The sequence below is a fragment of the Saimiri boliviensis genome, chromosome 9 (assembly GCF_048565385.1).
Source record: "Saimiri boliviensis isolate mSaiBol1 chromosome 9, mSaiBol1.pri, whole genome shotgun sequence".
In the NCBI taxonomy this organism is placed as follows: Eukaryota; Metazoa; Chordata; class Mammalia; order Primates; family Cebidae; genus Saimiri; species Saimiri boliviensis.
In genome coordinates, this window is record NC_133457.1 from 72,633,896 (window position 1) to 72,648,344 (window position 14,449).

The 14,449-nt window shown below is 50.4% G+C and overlaps 1 protein-coding gene across 4 annotated transcripts in view; it reads left to right on the forward strand.

Annotated features, from left to right (window-relative positions):
* The first annotated feature begins 10,835 nt into the window (after positions 1-10,835).
* ACSS1 (acyl-CoA synthetase short chain family member 1) overlaps positions 10,836-14,449 on the forward strand; it is a 57,152-nt gene continuing 53,538 nt past the window's right edge. For 2 of the 4 annotated variants that reach the window (XR_012519280.1, XM_074406161.1), the window contains exon 1: positions 10,837-11,269. Coding sequence is in view for 3 of the 4 variants with exons in the window: in XM_074406161.1 (XP_074262262.1) it covers positions 10,939-11,269 (331 nt within the window). In the remaining variant the exon portion in view is untranslated. Of the gene's footprint in view, positions 11,270-14,449 lie in introns of all 4 variants that reach the window. The other 2 variants (XM_074406160.1, XM_003942917.4) reach the window with 2 other exon arrangements.

The following is a 14,449-nucleotide window of genomic DNA, read 5'->3' on the forward strand; positions in this document are numbered from 1 at the left end:
GCACTCAGCCTGGCTGCCCTTGGCGTGACAGACTGGAGAAGGGACGCTTGCTGGGCATTCTGTCTGTCCCCTCTCCCACTCCTCAGTCCTGCATCCTCTTCCATGTCGAGCCACCTGCCCACGAGCCCACAAGACTGGGAGGGAGTGGGAAGGATGCCAGGGACAAACCCCAGCCATGAGTGAATGCATCACAGGATCTCAAAGAACTAATATGACCTAAAATTCCATCTACACCCATGAACTGGTTTTACTGAGTTTAATTTGAGGATCAAATTTTCAGTTTCCCCTTGTATTTCCACAACTTTTGCACATATTTTTGGAGTTGTATTATTAGGTATCTGCAAGTTAAGAACTTCTTGATCTTCCTGGTGAACATTTATCATACAGTTTCCCCCTTTAACTCTTCCTTTTCATTTTGTCTTACTATGCTTTTTGTCTGATATTCATTTCATATTGATTTGGTAAACATTTTCTATACTTTTACTATCAATATTTCTAAGTATGTTTAAGGTTTAGATTTGTCTCTTGAGGAGGATATAGTTGAGATTTTGAAAATCCATTCCAAAAATCTTTGTTTTTAACTGAGCATTTACTCCATTTACATCAGTTATAATTGTTGACATTTAATTTTTATTTTAATGAGTTTTTTTTTGTGTATTTGCAAATGTTTTTGTTATATGTAAATTTTTTGTGCTGCAAAAGAAGTAGCACTTGAATATAAATTTTCTCAGCAAGGCAATTTTACTTTCTGCAGAAAGGGTGCTACTTGTCAGCAATCTTGCCAGGGGAGAGCACTGAACAAAAGAGATGCACGATTATTTATTCCTTATGCACTGGGTTCTTACTGCAGTGTCTTATCTCCATTGGTTGGATCTGGACCTCACAGTCTAAGCTAAATCTGATTGGCCAACAGCTTAAAACTTTCTTAAATAGATAAAAGCAATGAAGAACAATGGAAAAGAGGAAGTTGCTTGTGAAAGGACTTAGAAAAGTAATAACATTTTCAAATAAGGAAGGGGCATGGGCTGTGAGCTGGGACATGCCTGAGAATGTCCAGAACAACTATCTTGGTTAAAGTACAAGGACACAGTATGTACTCATTCCTTTATAGCTAACAACTACATAGGACAGTGCTTAACAAAGAGTTATTAGCAAAAAGCAAGAAGGCTTTGGAAGAAGTTAGTCTGTCTTTAAAAGAAACTATTATTTGTAACATTTATTGTTTATTTATTTATTTATTTATTTTATTATTTATTTTTTTTTTTTTTGAGACAGAGTTTCGCTCTTGTTGCCCAGTCTGGAGTGCAATGGCACAATCTCGGCTCACCGCAACCTCCGCCTCCTGGGTTCAGGCAATTCTCCTGCCTCAGCCTCCTGAGTAGCTGGGATTACAGGCACACGCCACCATGCCCAACTAATTTTTTTTTTTTAGTATTTTTAGTAGAGACGGGGTTTCACCATGTTGACCAGGATGGTCTCGATCTCTTGACCTCGTGATCCACCCGCCTCAGCCTCCCAAAGTGCTGGGATTACAGGCTTGAGCCACCGCGCCCGGCTATTGTTTATTTTTTAACAAGAAGGGAAACTTTGAAGAGGAACTTTCTACTTTCCACAGTTTTCTATGCTTTCTTTTAAATCTATTTCTCCTTTTTTCATCTTTCAAACTACTCACTGTTCTTACCCCATTTCTCCCTCTACTAGATTAGAAGGTTTATATTCTGCTTCCATGTGTGGTTAATCTAGAAAATTTGACACGCATATTGATGTAAACGTAAAACTATCCTGAACATTCAAGAAATTATAGGATGCTACTTTTGATTTCTTAATCACTTTCTACACTCTTGTTCAGAATTTTTCTTTTATCCTGTTTCTTTTTCCCATGATGCAGGTGTTATTGCTACACTTTCATATCACTAGCGTTTCTTAGATTTACCCACAAGTGAAACACTTTCCTTTCTTATTGTCTTTCCGTTGCAGGCACACCACCCTTATTACCCTCATTTGGGGCACAATTTTTCTTCTTCTGGAAGTAATCCTGAAGTAATAGGGTGAAAAGCCTATTAGTTTTTGTATGTCTGAAAATGTGTTTTGTACTTGTTCTTGAAAGATGATTTCACTAACTACACTATTCAAAGATGACAATTATTTTCCTGAAATACTTTAAAGATTTTACTCAACTGTCAGCTGTCAGTCTAAACACCATTCCTGTGTAGGTAATCTGTTTTCACTCTCTGACTTTTTAAAGACTTGCTGCTTATCTTTGGTTTGTAACAGTTTCACAATCATGTGTACAGGTGCTGCTTTCATTTTTATTTAGCTTGACTGGAATTTGTGTACTTCCTGAGCCCGAGTATTGTGTTTCATTAATTCTAGAAGTGTCGCAGCTTTTAATTTATTGAATATTTCCTCTACCTATTCTCTCCTTCTAAAACTCTAAATGTGTGTGTCTGTGTCTGTGTGTGTGGTGTGTGTGTGCATGCATGTATGTATGTGGTGCATGTGTTTTGTGTGTGTGGTGTGTGTGTGCACATGTGTGGTGTGTGGACACATATGGTGTGTATGTGAGCAGGTGGGTATGTGTGCACATGTGTCTGCATGTGTGTGTGCTTATGAGTGTGCATGCACGTGTGGTGTATTTGGTGTGTGTGCATACATGTGACATGTGGTGTGTGTACATATGTATGTGTGACTGTGAGTGTGGTATGTGTGGGGGCCTGTGTGTGGGTGTGTGCATATGTGGTGTGTGTGGCATGTGCATATGCTTTGTGTGGTGTGTGAGCCATTGATGTGGTTGTGTGGGGGTCTGTGGTGTGCACATATGCGTGTGTGGTATATGTGTGGGCACACGTGTGGTGTGTATATGCAATATGTGTGGTGGGTGTGAGGTGTGTGTGGTATGTGTAATGTGTGTGTGGTGTGTGTGCATGTGGTGTGTATGTGTTTGTGGTGTGTGTGTGCAGGTGTGTGTGTATTGGTGCGCACATGCGTGCTGTATAGTGTGTGTGGTGTGTGCATGGGTGTGTGGAGTGTGGTGTGTGTTTGTGGTGGGTGTGTGGTGTGTGCATGTGTGTGGTGTCTGGTGTGTGTGTTCAAGTGTGTGTGTGATGTGTGTGTGTGGTGTGTGTGGTAGGTGTGTCTGTGTGTGGTGTGTGTTTTTGTGTTATGTGTCTGTGTGGTGTGTATGCATCTGTGGTCTGTGGTGTGTGTGTGTGGTGTGTGTCTGTGTGTATGTCTGTGTATGTGTGTCTGTGTGTGTGGTGTGTGTCTCTGTGTGTGTGTCTGTGTGTGTGTGATGTGTCTATGTGTGTGTGGTGTGTGTATGTGTGTCTTTCCCATGCCCCATGTCTTGCATCAACCTTTCTAAATTTTCTTTCTTTTTTACTCTATGCTACAATTTCTATTTAATGGGAACATTTAATTAATTCAGTTATTACTGATATGATGTATAGACATGTCACTTGATCTTATTTTGTATTTCCCAACTTGGCATCCTTGCTTATTCCTTTCCTACTCCACCTTTTCCTGTTTTGTTTTTAAAAAATTGACCAACTTTTGTTCCATTTCTTTCACCAATGGTTTGGAAATCACATACTCTTTTTAGTTTTCTAAGAATTACACATAAAAATTAAGCATACCTAGCCGGGCGCAGTGGCTCAAGCCTGTAATCCCAGCACTTTGGGAGGCTGAGGCAGGTGGATCACGAGGTCAAGAGATCGAGACCATCTTGGTCAACATGGTGAAACCCCATCTCTACTAAGAATACAAAACATTAGCTGGGCATGGTGGCGCGTGCCTGTAATCCCAGCTACTCAGGAGGCTGAGGCAGGAGAATTGCCTGAACCCAGGAGGCAGAGGTTGTGGTGAGCCGAGATTGCGCCATTGCACTCCAGCCTGGGTAACAAGAGTGAAACTCCATCTCAAAAAAAAAAAAAAAAAAAAAAAAAAAAAAAAAAATTTAAGCATACCTAAGAAACATATGTTTCTATCACTATCTAGAGTTAGCCAGATTTCTATCATTTCTCCATCCAGACAAAAACTTTTGCATGGCTTTACTTCACTTCTACTTCTCCCTGGTCCACAGCCAAAACACCTGATGGTTTCCCCAGAGCACCTTCCCAAAGCTCCCAGCTGCCCTCTAAGCCACTGTCCAGGTCTGGCCGCCATTCTCAGAAGCTATGGACAGGAAATCTATCAAAATGTCAATGCCTGCTTGCACGTGAGTTCAGGATAAAGTTAATTCTAGTTGAACTAATGTGAAAAGAAAACCACAGAGGGTGTTCCTGACTATATCCCTCAGCTACAGTTTCTGCCTTGAATTCCAATCCATGGCTGGCTACCTGCCAGAGCCACCTCCTCAGAATTTCTCTTTCACCAAGGGATTCATGTTTTCCCAATTTATTATTATTGTTTTTGAGACAGAGTCTTGCTCTGTTGCCAGGCTGGAGTGCAGGGGCACGATCTTGGCTCACTGCAACCTCTGCCTCTGGGGTTCAAGCAATTCTCCTGCCTCAGCCTCCTGAGTAGCTGGGACTACAGGCCATGCCCAGCTAATTTTTGTATTTCAAGTAGAGATGGAGTTTCACCATGTTAGCCAGGATGGTCTTGATCTCTTGACCTCATGATCAGCCTGCCTTGGCCTCCCAAAGTGCTGGGATTACAGGCGTAAGCCACTGCGCCCGGCCTATCTATTTATCAATGTACTTACTGCACCCAATCTGCCATCTTGTTGGAATATGTATCTTTGCCAGGACAAATAAATTTCTCATGTCCTCACCCAGAGTTCCCTGAGTTCAGGACTATCACACTGCCCTGGCCATAGTCAGTCTGCGTTGATTGATTTACTAAGGAGACAAAGGCCTCATTATTAGGGAAATGCTCCTGGGCTTCCTTTGATGGGGATATGATCTTCAGGAATGCGTTGAATTCTTCTGGTTGGCTTCTCCTGTAGAAGACTTGACTAATTGCTTAGACAGGCTGGAAAGTAGCATCAGTTGCAGCGCCAGGGGGCAGTGTTGGCCAGCTTTACAATTTCTCAGTATTCAGCTCGTTAAGAAATTTAACTAATGCTATTAGCTCTTCATCGATAGATACCCATCCTCTTGGGTTCCCCGCTGGTGTTTTCAAAGATGAGGCCATGTTTAATCTCTCTTCGGGACCCACAAAAACTGATCCCAGAGAAAGCCATGTCCAGCCCTGGTGATCAGCACCTTTGCGGACTAATTCCTCTCCTGCCTGTGGCTGACTGTGGTCTCTGCTCAAAGCTGTTCCTGGATTATAAACCCTCACATTTGAGTTTGAGCTGAGAGGCTGGGAAGCCCAAGAAGTTCCTGAGGCCACAGGCAGAGATGCGATAGCAGTTTCGGTGGCTTTTGCCTCCTCAGGACAGAGCAAAGGGGCCGACAGCTCAGATTAAAAGGCTGTTCCCTGGCTTCCCTCTCCCTCTTGTAGCCTCTTATCATGCAGGAGCCAAGAGACCTGGTGATTGCTGCAAAACAAGCACCTGAGCAACAGCTGCATGACCGCTCAAGCAGTACGTTGGGCTCATCTGGCTCCAAGACCCTCAGGGGACTGCGTGGGCCACCAGCGGGCATTGGGACCCCTGGCCCTGCGTGTGTGGGGGAGCTGATTCAGGTTTCTGCTGGATGATGAAACCACAGGACAAAGCCATGAGGGCAGGTGGCCCCTGGTCTTTCAGGTGCAGTGGGAACCCTGCTGCTGCTGACATCTTTGCCTAGGTGTGGGAGTCTGTTTCTCTGAGCACAGTGTTGAACTTGGCACTCCATCCTTTTTGTCCCCTCCTCCTCTGAGCTCCACACTCTAGTTGTCACTCAAATTCAAACTAAAGCAAACATCGAGTTCTAGCTGCGGGTACCTTTCCTAGCTTCACCTCTAAATTTTTCGTTGTATGCAAGTCAAAATCCAAACCTTCCCAGCCAGAGCTCAGAAGCTACTGGACTGGAAATCTACTAAAATGTCAATGCCTGCTTGCACTTAAGTCCAGGATCACGTTAATTCTAACCACAAAGGGTGTTCCTGACTATATCCCCCAGACATGAGCTTGGATGGCTATGTCTCTGCTCCAGCCCTAAAGTAGTATGAGAAACAGCGGCTGTCCCTTGCCCAGAGTGACAGCTCCCCTTGATGGGGGTGGGGAAGTTGTGAGCAAAAGAAGGCACGGAACCGAAGGAAGGGGGGCAGGAGATCTCCAGAGAGTCCAGTGGTCCTTAGGTAAATCTGCAGAGGGCCCCACACTGGCAGAGACTGTCATTTCGGGAAAGGAGAAGAACCTCTGGCTACTAAGTTTGGCACGTCCTAATTGGGACTCACACACCTCTTGGAATTTTAAAGCTCAAGGATTCAGACTTTGGATCACATTGGTTCATTTTCCAGATGAGAAAACTGAGGCCTAGAGACGTCAGGGGACTTGCCACATGGCAGGTTGGAGGCAGAACTGAGGGCAGAAGCCAGGAGGGGTTCTAGGCCTCTCTCCTGGCTCCTTGTCCAGTCCTGTCTGTACACTCGGGGGCTCCACGAAGGAGGAAGCCACTTTTGAACCACACAGGAGGCAAGATGGTGGCCACAGCTCAAAGTTCTCCACGCTTCACCCTCGGAGGGACTCCAAGGTATCCCTGTGATCTGAGACTTACAGCTCTTAAGTACCTCCAGGCAACTCCAGCAGCAGGAAGTGTATTTCTACGTCACCTAGTTGGTTCTGAAATGTTTGGTTCTGAAATGATCACTTCTTATCTAACCAGAAGGAACTGGTTAGTATTTATTTCAAAATGGAGTTACTTCTATGAACTTTTTTCATTGCTATAGTAGAAGATCTTAGAAATGAAGGTAGTGCGAAGAAGGAGCCGGCCCCGTGCGCTCTCTGCAGGTGGCTGCCGGTGCCAGGCCCAGCCTGTCACAGGTATCAGTGAAGAGAAGTGTGTGTGTGGGGTCACAGGGACGAATGAAGAGAACCGGAAGAGGGAGTGATGGAGGAAAGAAGCAGAAGGGAGGACTTAACCAGCTCCTTGGAGACCACTGAGTGCACAGAGCATGGTGGGGATCCGTTATCAGCCAAGACTGTTTCTTGAGCATCTGAGCACCACAACTTTGGAGTAGCGGGTGAGGCAGGAGCTATGAAGGCAGGTGGCGAAGGCAGTGTTGGTGGGCTCCATCCCTAAAGCTGTCACAAGCAGCGTAGCTGCTGTCGCTTCTGTCACAGAGCTCCCTCCTTCCCCGGACAGAGAAGATAGACACAGAGCTAATAAGTAAGAGCCACGGGAAAAAATTAAGTCAGGGATTGGGACTAGGGAATGAGGGTAGAGGTATGACTTTATGTAGGTGACAGGGAAGGCCTCTTGGGTGAAGGGATGTTTGGAGACACCTGAGGGAGGCGAGAGGGAGTCTCTGTGGACATCTGAGAGGAGCATTCCAGCCAGAAGGGACAGCACGTGTTGGTCCCGAGGTGGGAGCACATCTTGTGGTGGGAAGGACAGGAGCAGGCCCATGTGCTGGAGACCCAGTGAGTGAGGGAGAGTGGAGGAAGAGGGGCCGCTGGATCAGGGAGAGCAGCACTTCTCTAACTTGGATGCGCACCCAGCTCACCCCAGGCTTACGATGCGGATTCTGAGGCAGCAGGCCTGAGACGGAGCCTGGAATTCTGCATTTCTACAAAGTCCCCAAGTGATGCTCCTGGGCCATGGACCACATGTTGAGTAGTGAGGCTGTGGCCTGTGGGCCAGGGAAGGATGCCGCCTTTGCTTTGAGGAGTCAGGAGACTTTGGATTGTTCTAAGCTGCAGAACAAGTTCCTCTAACTTCTGTTTTAAAGGAATTGCACTGGCTGCTGGTTAAGCTGTGAGGGACAAGGGGGAAAGCAACTTGGAGCCTACTGAATAATCCTAAAAAGAGATGGGTGTGGTTGGGATGGTGGCGGGAGGGGATGGTGATGGGGGAAGAGGTCAGTGCTGCAGGAGTTCTGAAGGCGAGCCACAGGATTTGCTGGCAGGCTGTATGTGGAGTGTGAGGGTCAGGAATCTAGGATGACAGGTTATAAGCCCAAACAACAGGAAAATGCCATTTCCATTCACTGACACGGAAGGTCCATGTCAGGGGAAGAATCCCAGGACTTGGTATATTTCAGATGTGAACAAGACATTTGAATACAGGACTGAGATTAGGAGGAAAGGTCTGGGGGGAGGTCCAATGTCTAGTCAGAGACTAGAGAGCCAGCTGTGTTTCCTAGTGGGCAGGGGAGAAAGGCAGATTTGAGGGCTGAGCTCCTGGGAACTTCAACACTTGGAGGACAGAGAGAGGAAAGGCACCCAGTACAAGGCACTGAGAGGCAGAGGTCAGTGAGTGAAAGAACCATGTGTTTTCCAGCCTCAATTGTCGTATCAGTTACCTACTGCCGAGTTACAAACCATTCACAACTCAGTGGCTTAAAACAACGCTGTTTTCCTTCTCACAATTCTGTGAGTGGACTGGGAGTTTCCTTTGCATCCGGGAGTTATCTGGGATCACTCATGAGGCTGCCTTGGCTGGGTCAGGAGCCTCCACGGTGGCCTCATTCCTGTCTGGGAGTTGGTCCTGGCCGTGCAGGGGGCGACTTCGTCCTCACCCTGTGCCCTTTCCTCTGCAGTTGGTCCTGGCCGTGCGTGGGGCGGCTTTGTCCTCACCCTGTGCCCTTTCCTCTGGAAGGCCAGCGCTGCTTCCTCACAGCTTGCAGCCGGTTCTATGAGAGGACAAACTGGGGCTGCAGGGACTCTCTGGGCCTCGACATGAAGCTGTCAGAGCATCCCTCCCACCGGGTTGTACTGGCCAAAGCAATACGGCTGGCCAGGGTCCTCCCCTGGACAGAGCAGCACGCCATCACCTTCAGGCGTGGGAAGGAAGAGTTGGTGGCTGTCTTTGGGACTCCCTGCCCCAATTAGGAGCCTTCTCAATTTACAATTTTATTGACCTGTACCCCTCAGTGCCCTGTACTGGGTGGCTTTAATATTCTATCAAAAGGGGAACTTGCCGGGTGCGGTGGCTCAAGCCTGTAATCCCAGCACTTTGGGAGGCTGAGGTGGGTGGATCACAAGGTCGAGAGATCGAGACCATCCTGGTTAACATGGTGAAACCCCGTCTCTACTAAAAATACAAAACATTAGCTGGGCATGGTGGCGCGTGCCTGTAATCCCAGCTACTCAAGAGGCTGAGGCAGGAGAATTGCCTGAACCCAGGAGGCGGAGGTTGCGGTGAGCTGAGATGGCGCCATTGCACTCCAACCTGGGTAACAAGAGCGAAACTCTGTCTCAAAAAAAAAAAAAAAAAAAAAAAAAAAGGGGGAACTTAGGCCAATGAGTTCCCCACTGGGGGCACTGGTTGCCAGTCTTGCTCTTCCCTTAGCCAATCGCATGCTTTTTAGTAAGTCCTTATTTGTTTGGGCTCAGTTTCCTCATTTGTTCCACCTGGAGTTTGACAGTCGGTGGGAGTGGACAGCATTAGATAACTTTTAAATTAAGTAGACTAGCTGGGTGCCGTGGCACACGCCTGTGGTCCCAGCTACTCTGGAGGCTGGGTCAGGAGGATTGCCTGAGTCCAGGAGTTCCAGGCTGTAGTGAGCTGTGATGGGAACCACTGCACTCCAGCCTGGGCTACACACCCTATCTCTAAAAAGATATCGTAAATAAACAAAGGAGAAAATGCAGGTCAAGTGCCAGCCCTTGGTACACTCCTGCCTTCCCTGGCAGACAAGCGGCATTCCGCCGGCAGGGGCTGGTGGCTGGCCCACGCGGAGGCTCCTCCGACCGCAGGCTCCTCCTCTCTGCAAGCCCTGCAGCTCAAGGGAAAGAACCTCTCCCATCACAAAGAGCTCAACGAACCAGTTTTCCAAAACCTCTCTTTCCCTGTGTTTACCCCTTTGTTATGTATTTACTTCTTGGGTGTCGACATGTTTAAGAACTGGTGCATTTCCTTCGGTCCTTCCTGGCTCCACAGCTGCAAAAGCATCACCCCACCACTGAGCTTGCTCTGGGGCCATGCAAGGGCAGACTTTTGACAGACATTGTCTAATGTGTTCCTTACTGCAGCTTCTCCCCTGCCGTCCCCGCACCCCAGGGAGGCATTACTTCCGTTGTCCCCAAAAGGAAAATGAGGCACCGAGAAGTTAGGGAATTTACTCAAGGTCACAGAGGTAGAAATGCCAGAGTTTGAACTCAGGCCACAGATGCTGGAGCAACTGAAGAAAGGCCTAGTCGCAGCTTATCACCAGCCCATGGAACACCGGACCACGGACTCAGGCCTGCGCATCCTCTTGGCTTCTGGGCTTCCCGCCAGCCCCCTTCTTGTGCCGCCGAGAGGCCAGGGGAGGGGTTCCTTCTCAGGGGCGCACAAAGGCATGAAAACCTTGGCTTCAGCCTCTGAGATGCGGAACTGACCGACCCATTGTCTTGGGATCCACCAGTGCGCCTGGCTGCACCAGCCCCTTTACGTCGGTGCCGGCCCCCTCCCAGCTCCTTCCGCTCCCAGAGGGTCCCCGCGCCCCTCTGCCCCTGTGCTCCGAGCCTGCGTCCTGGGCCGCACGTGCCTCTGGCAGCTCCGCGAAACTGTCGGGGCTTGCAGGAGAGCGCGCAAACTGAAACCAAAACAGGCCGACGCGAGGAGCGTCCAGATGTGACCGCAGACCCGCGGGAGCGCAGCGGCTTGGCCAGCGCCTGGGACCCCGCTCCGCCCCGCGCTCCCCTGCACCCCAGTCACACTGGTCCCCTCCTCCTTAGCTGCCCCCCTTCTCCTGGGCCGGAGAAGAAGGGGTGGGACCGGGGCTGGCTCCGGGAAGGGGCCCGGGAGGAGTGGGTTGTGGCCGAAGGGCGGAGCAGGGGCGGGGCGGACGGAGACTCGAACGGGCGCCGCAGGCTTGAGGCACCCACTCTGGGCGCACAGAGAACTCGGGAAGTCGGGCTAGATGGCGGTGCATAGCTTGGGCCGCGGCGTCGGTCGGCTGCTGGGTAGCCTGCGAGGGCACTTGGGGCAGCCAGTGCGGCCGCCGTGCGGGGTAAGCGCGCCACGCAGGGCGGCCTCGGGTCCCCCAGGCAGCGCCCCTGCCGCCGCCGCCGCAGCGCAGCCGGGCTCGTACCAGGCGCTGAGCTTGCTGGCAGCTCAGGAGCCGGCCGCCTTCTGGGGGCCGCTGGCGCGGGACACGCTCGTGTGGGACAGCCCCTACCACACCGTCTGGGACTGCGACTTCAGCAGTGGCAAGATCGGCTGGTTCCTGGGAGGCCAGTTGAATGTGTCTGGTGAGTGGGCGTCGGGGGTCCCAGGACGCCCCCAACTCTTGCGTCCCAAGGGGACTCGGAGCCTCTCGCCAGCGGCAGCAGTCCCCGGGCGGCGCGGATCGAAGCCCTGCAGGGGCCCCTCCTCCGGTTTTCCGCCGGCTCTAAGCTGTGGCTCCACGTCACCCCGTCCCTTATCCCATGCAGCCCCGTAGGGGCCCCTCCTCCGGTATTCCGTCCGCCCCGCCCGCCCTAAGCCGTGCCTCCACGTCACCCCGTCCCTCATCCCATCGGGCCCCGATACACGTGCCCAGCTCCGGCCGGCGCCCGTGGGAACCCGGTGTCTGCTTGGGACTCCCGGGCTGCTGGCCTTGCCCCGGGCGGCTCCTGGCTCTGCCGTCTCCAGAGTTGCGTTACTGGGTGCACAGCGCGGTGGAGCAAGAACCGGATGGGAGCCGCGGGCTGCACTCCAGCGCCCCGGAGTCGGGACTTTCCCGTTCCAGTACCCGGGCGGAGGGAAAAACTAAGCCGCGGTGGTTGTCACTGCGGGCTGCAGTGCCCGGGGATCTGTCTGGGGACAAGCCCTGCCCACGTAAACAAACAGAGCTGTGGCGGGCGGCCTGGGGAGGAGGAAACTCTGCGTGGCGGCTGGAACCAGCTGTGTCCTCGCTGCGGGCTTGGGGCCTGTGGGCGGGGAGGAAGTAACAGCGGCCTCCCGGTTCTCGTTCTTGGCCTCAGAGAACTGCACCCCAGCGACCTAGGGCTTGCCTTCGACCCGTGGGGCCTGCGGTCCCGGGAAACCCGCCCCAGCAGCCCCTGGTGGTCGGTTGTCTGGAACTTGCTGAGCAGAGGCCACTACTGCTCTGCTAAGATTTGGGGCTGGGAGGAGTACACTGCACCCTCTCTCCCACCTAAGGCGCTGACTGAGCAGCCAGGGGAAGGCCCGGAACTGCAGGCAGGGCTGGCTATGCAGGGTGGGTGCCAAGTGCAGGGCGGCCGCAGGTGCAGGGCAAGCCTGGGTGTGGGGCCTGCGGGGAGGGGCTGGCAGCCACATTTGATCAAAGGCCTGAAGGGTGGGGATAACCAGCTTGCTGGCTTGGGGAGTGTTTAAGAAAGGACCTGAGAGTCTTTATGGCAGGGTCACCTCCCACCCAGGGCCGCGTTTTCCATGTGGCGGCTCTCCAACCCCTGGGTCAGTTGTCTGTGCTCTGTTCCTTTAGGCCTCCGTCTCCGCCTTGTGAGCATGGGGGCAGTGACGCTCAGAGGCTAGACTGAGTGCTGCAAAGGACTAATTTCAGAACTAGCCATACAATTATGGGCAGTGTATTGCAGTGATTTTTCAAAGAAATTGAAAGGAACTTTGGACCTCCCCTCCCCCATACTGTATATTACTTTGCTGGTTAAATTAAAATGAGTCACTTACTAGATAAGTGTTTTCTTTAATATTGAGTCAGCAGCAAATGCACTTGAACTACTGGGAACAACAATAACAACAACAACAACAACAACAACAACAACAAACCAAATCCTTTGGTTTGCAGAGTTGTGCAGTGTGCCCTTGCAGGGGACTCGAGCAGCTGGCCCAAGGACACAGGTGGAAAGTGACCTGCTCTGGACTTGTGAGGCCAAGGTCATGGGGAGCAGCCACAGTTGGCTTGTGCACAGCTGCAGGCTCACTCAGATAAGACAGTGGGGCTGACCTCCTGGGGCCAACAGGAAGGACCTTCTGAACCCCACTCCGTCAGGATCAGGGTGTGGTCCGCAAGCATTCTTCTGCCTCCTTTCCTTCTCTTATTTCTTCTGATAATATGGCATTTATGGCTACCTTCGCCAGAAACTGAGCTTCCGAAAACTTGAAAAACAACTTTTCAGCAGCTATCTCCCCGGGATGTGTGTGCCCACCTGTTCATGGGTCAGCAATATCTCTTTCCTTTGCCGCTGTCTGCAAACTATAGATGGGACAGTATGAAAAAGGGCCAGGTCAGGCCACGACTCCCCTGGGAGCCCCTAGAAAGTGGTGGGGTGGGTGAGAACACATGGGCCTGGTCTGTCTGCCGTGTGTGATAAAGTCAGATGGCTTGTTCCAAAGGAATGTCACTCTTGAAGTTTTCTTCACCCCTTCAAAAATAATGGTGGTTCTCATCACATGATCCTCAGACCAGCAGCATCAGCATTACCTGAGAACTTTTGAGAAACACAAATTCTGGGGCCCATCCTGGACATCTGGAATCAGAAACCCTGGAGTGGGACCTGATACCTGTGTTTAACAAGCCCTCCAGTGCTCCAGAGGACATCTGAGCTTGGGAACCACTGGCTTCCAGGCACTCGCTCCACTCCAGAGGACACTCAGGCTTGAGAACCACTGGCACCAGGACAGATGATGGCACTCCTAAAACAGAATTGGGATTAGTGTCCTGGTCATGGCCTTATTAACCAAACAGCAAGCAAACAACGGGCTATGGATGGCACAACAGAGTTTCATGTCTCCAGGTGTCTTTAGAATCACGACTCGAGTTGATTTCTTGCTTTCCCTTTACTGCGCTTCGCGTGTTTCCTCATCTATAAAACAAGAGCGGTGTGTAACGGAATTCTCTCTGGTTCTCAGATGTCCAGGACGGGCCCCAGAATTTGTGTTTCTCAAACATTCTCAGGTAATGGTGATGCTGCTGGTCTGAGGGCTGTGTGTTGAGAACCACTGGTATTCTTGAAGCCAACTGTTGCTGTTCCCCATGATCTTGGCCTCACAAGTCCAGAGCAGGTCACTTTCCACCTTTGTCCCTGGGCCAGCTGCTCTAGTCCCCTTCAAGGGCACACTGCACAACTCTGCAAACCAAAGGGTTTGGTGTTTTTTTCCCCCACTAGGTTCAAGGGCACCTGCTACTGACTCAATATTAAAGAAAACACTTATCTAGTAAGTGACTTGTTTTAGTTAAACCAGCAAAGTAATGTACAGTGTGGGGGCTGGGGGAGCCCAAAATTCCTTTCAATTTCTTTGAAAAATAACTGCAAGACACTACCTATAATTGTATGGCTATTTCTGATGTTAATAAACTTGGTGGTACTACTGATGTACATCAAACCATCCCTAGGCCTAGTGGCACAAGATAACAACCATTTTATTCCTTGATGAGTCTGTGGGTCAGGACTTTGGACAGGGCCTGATGGGGATGACTTGTGTCAAAGGACAAAATTTTGACAAATTTA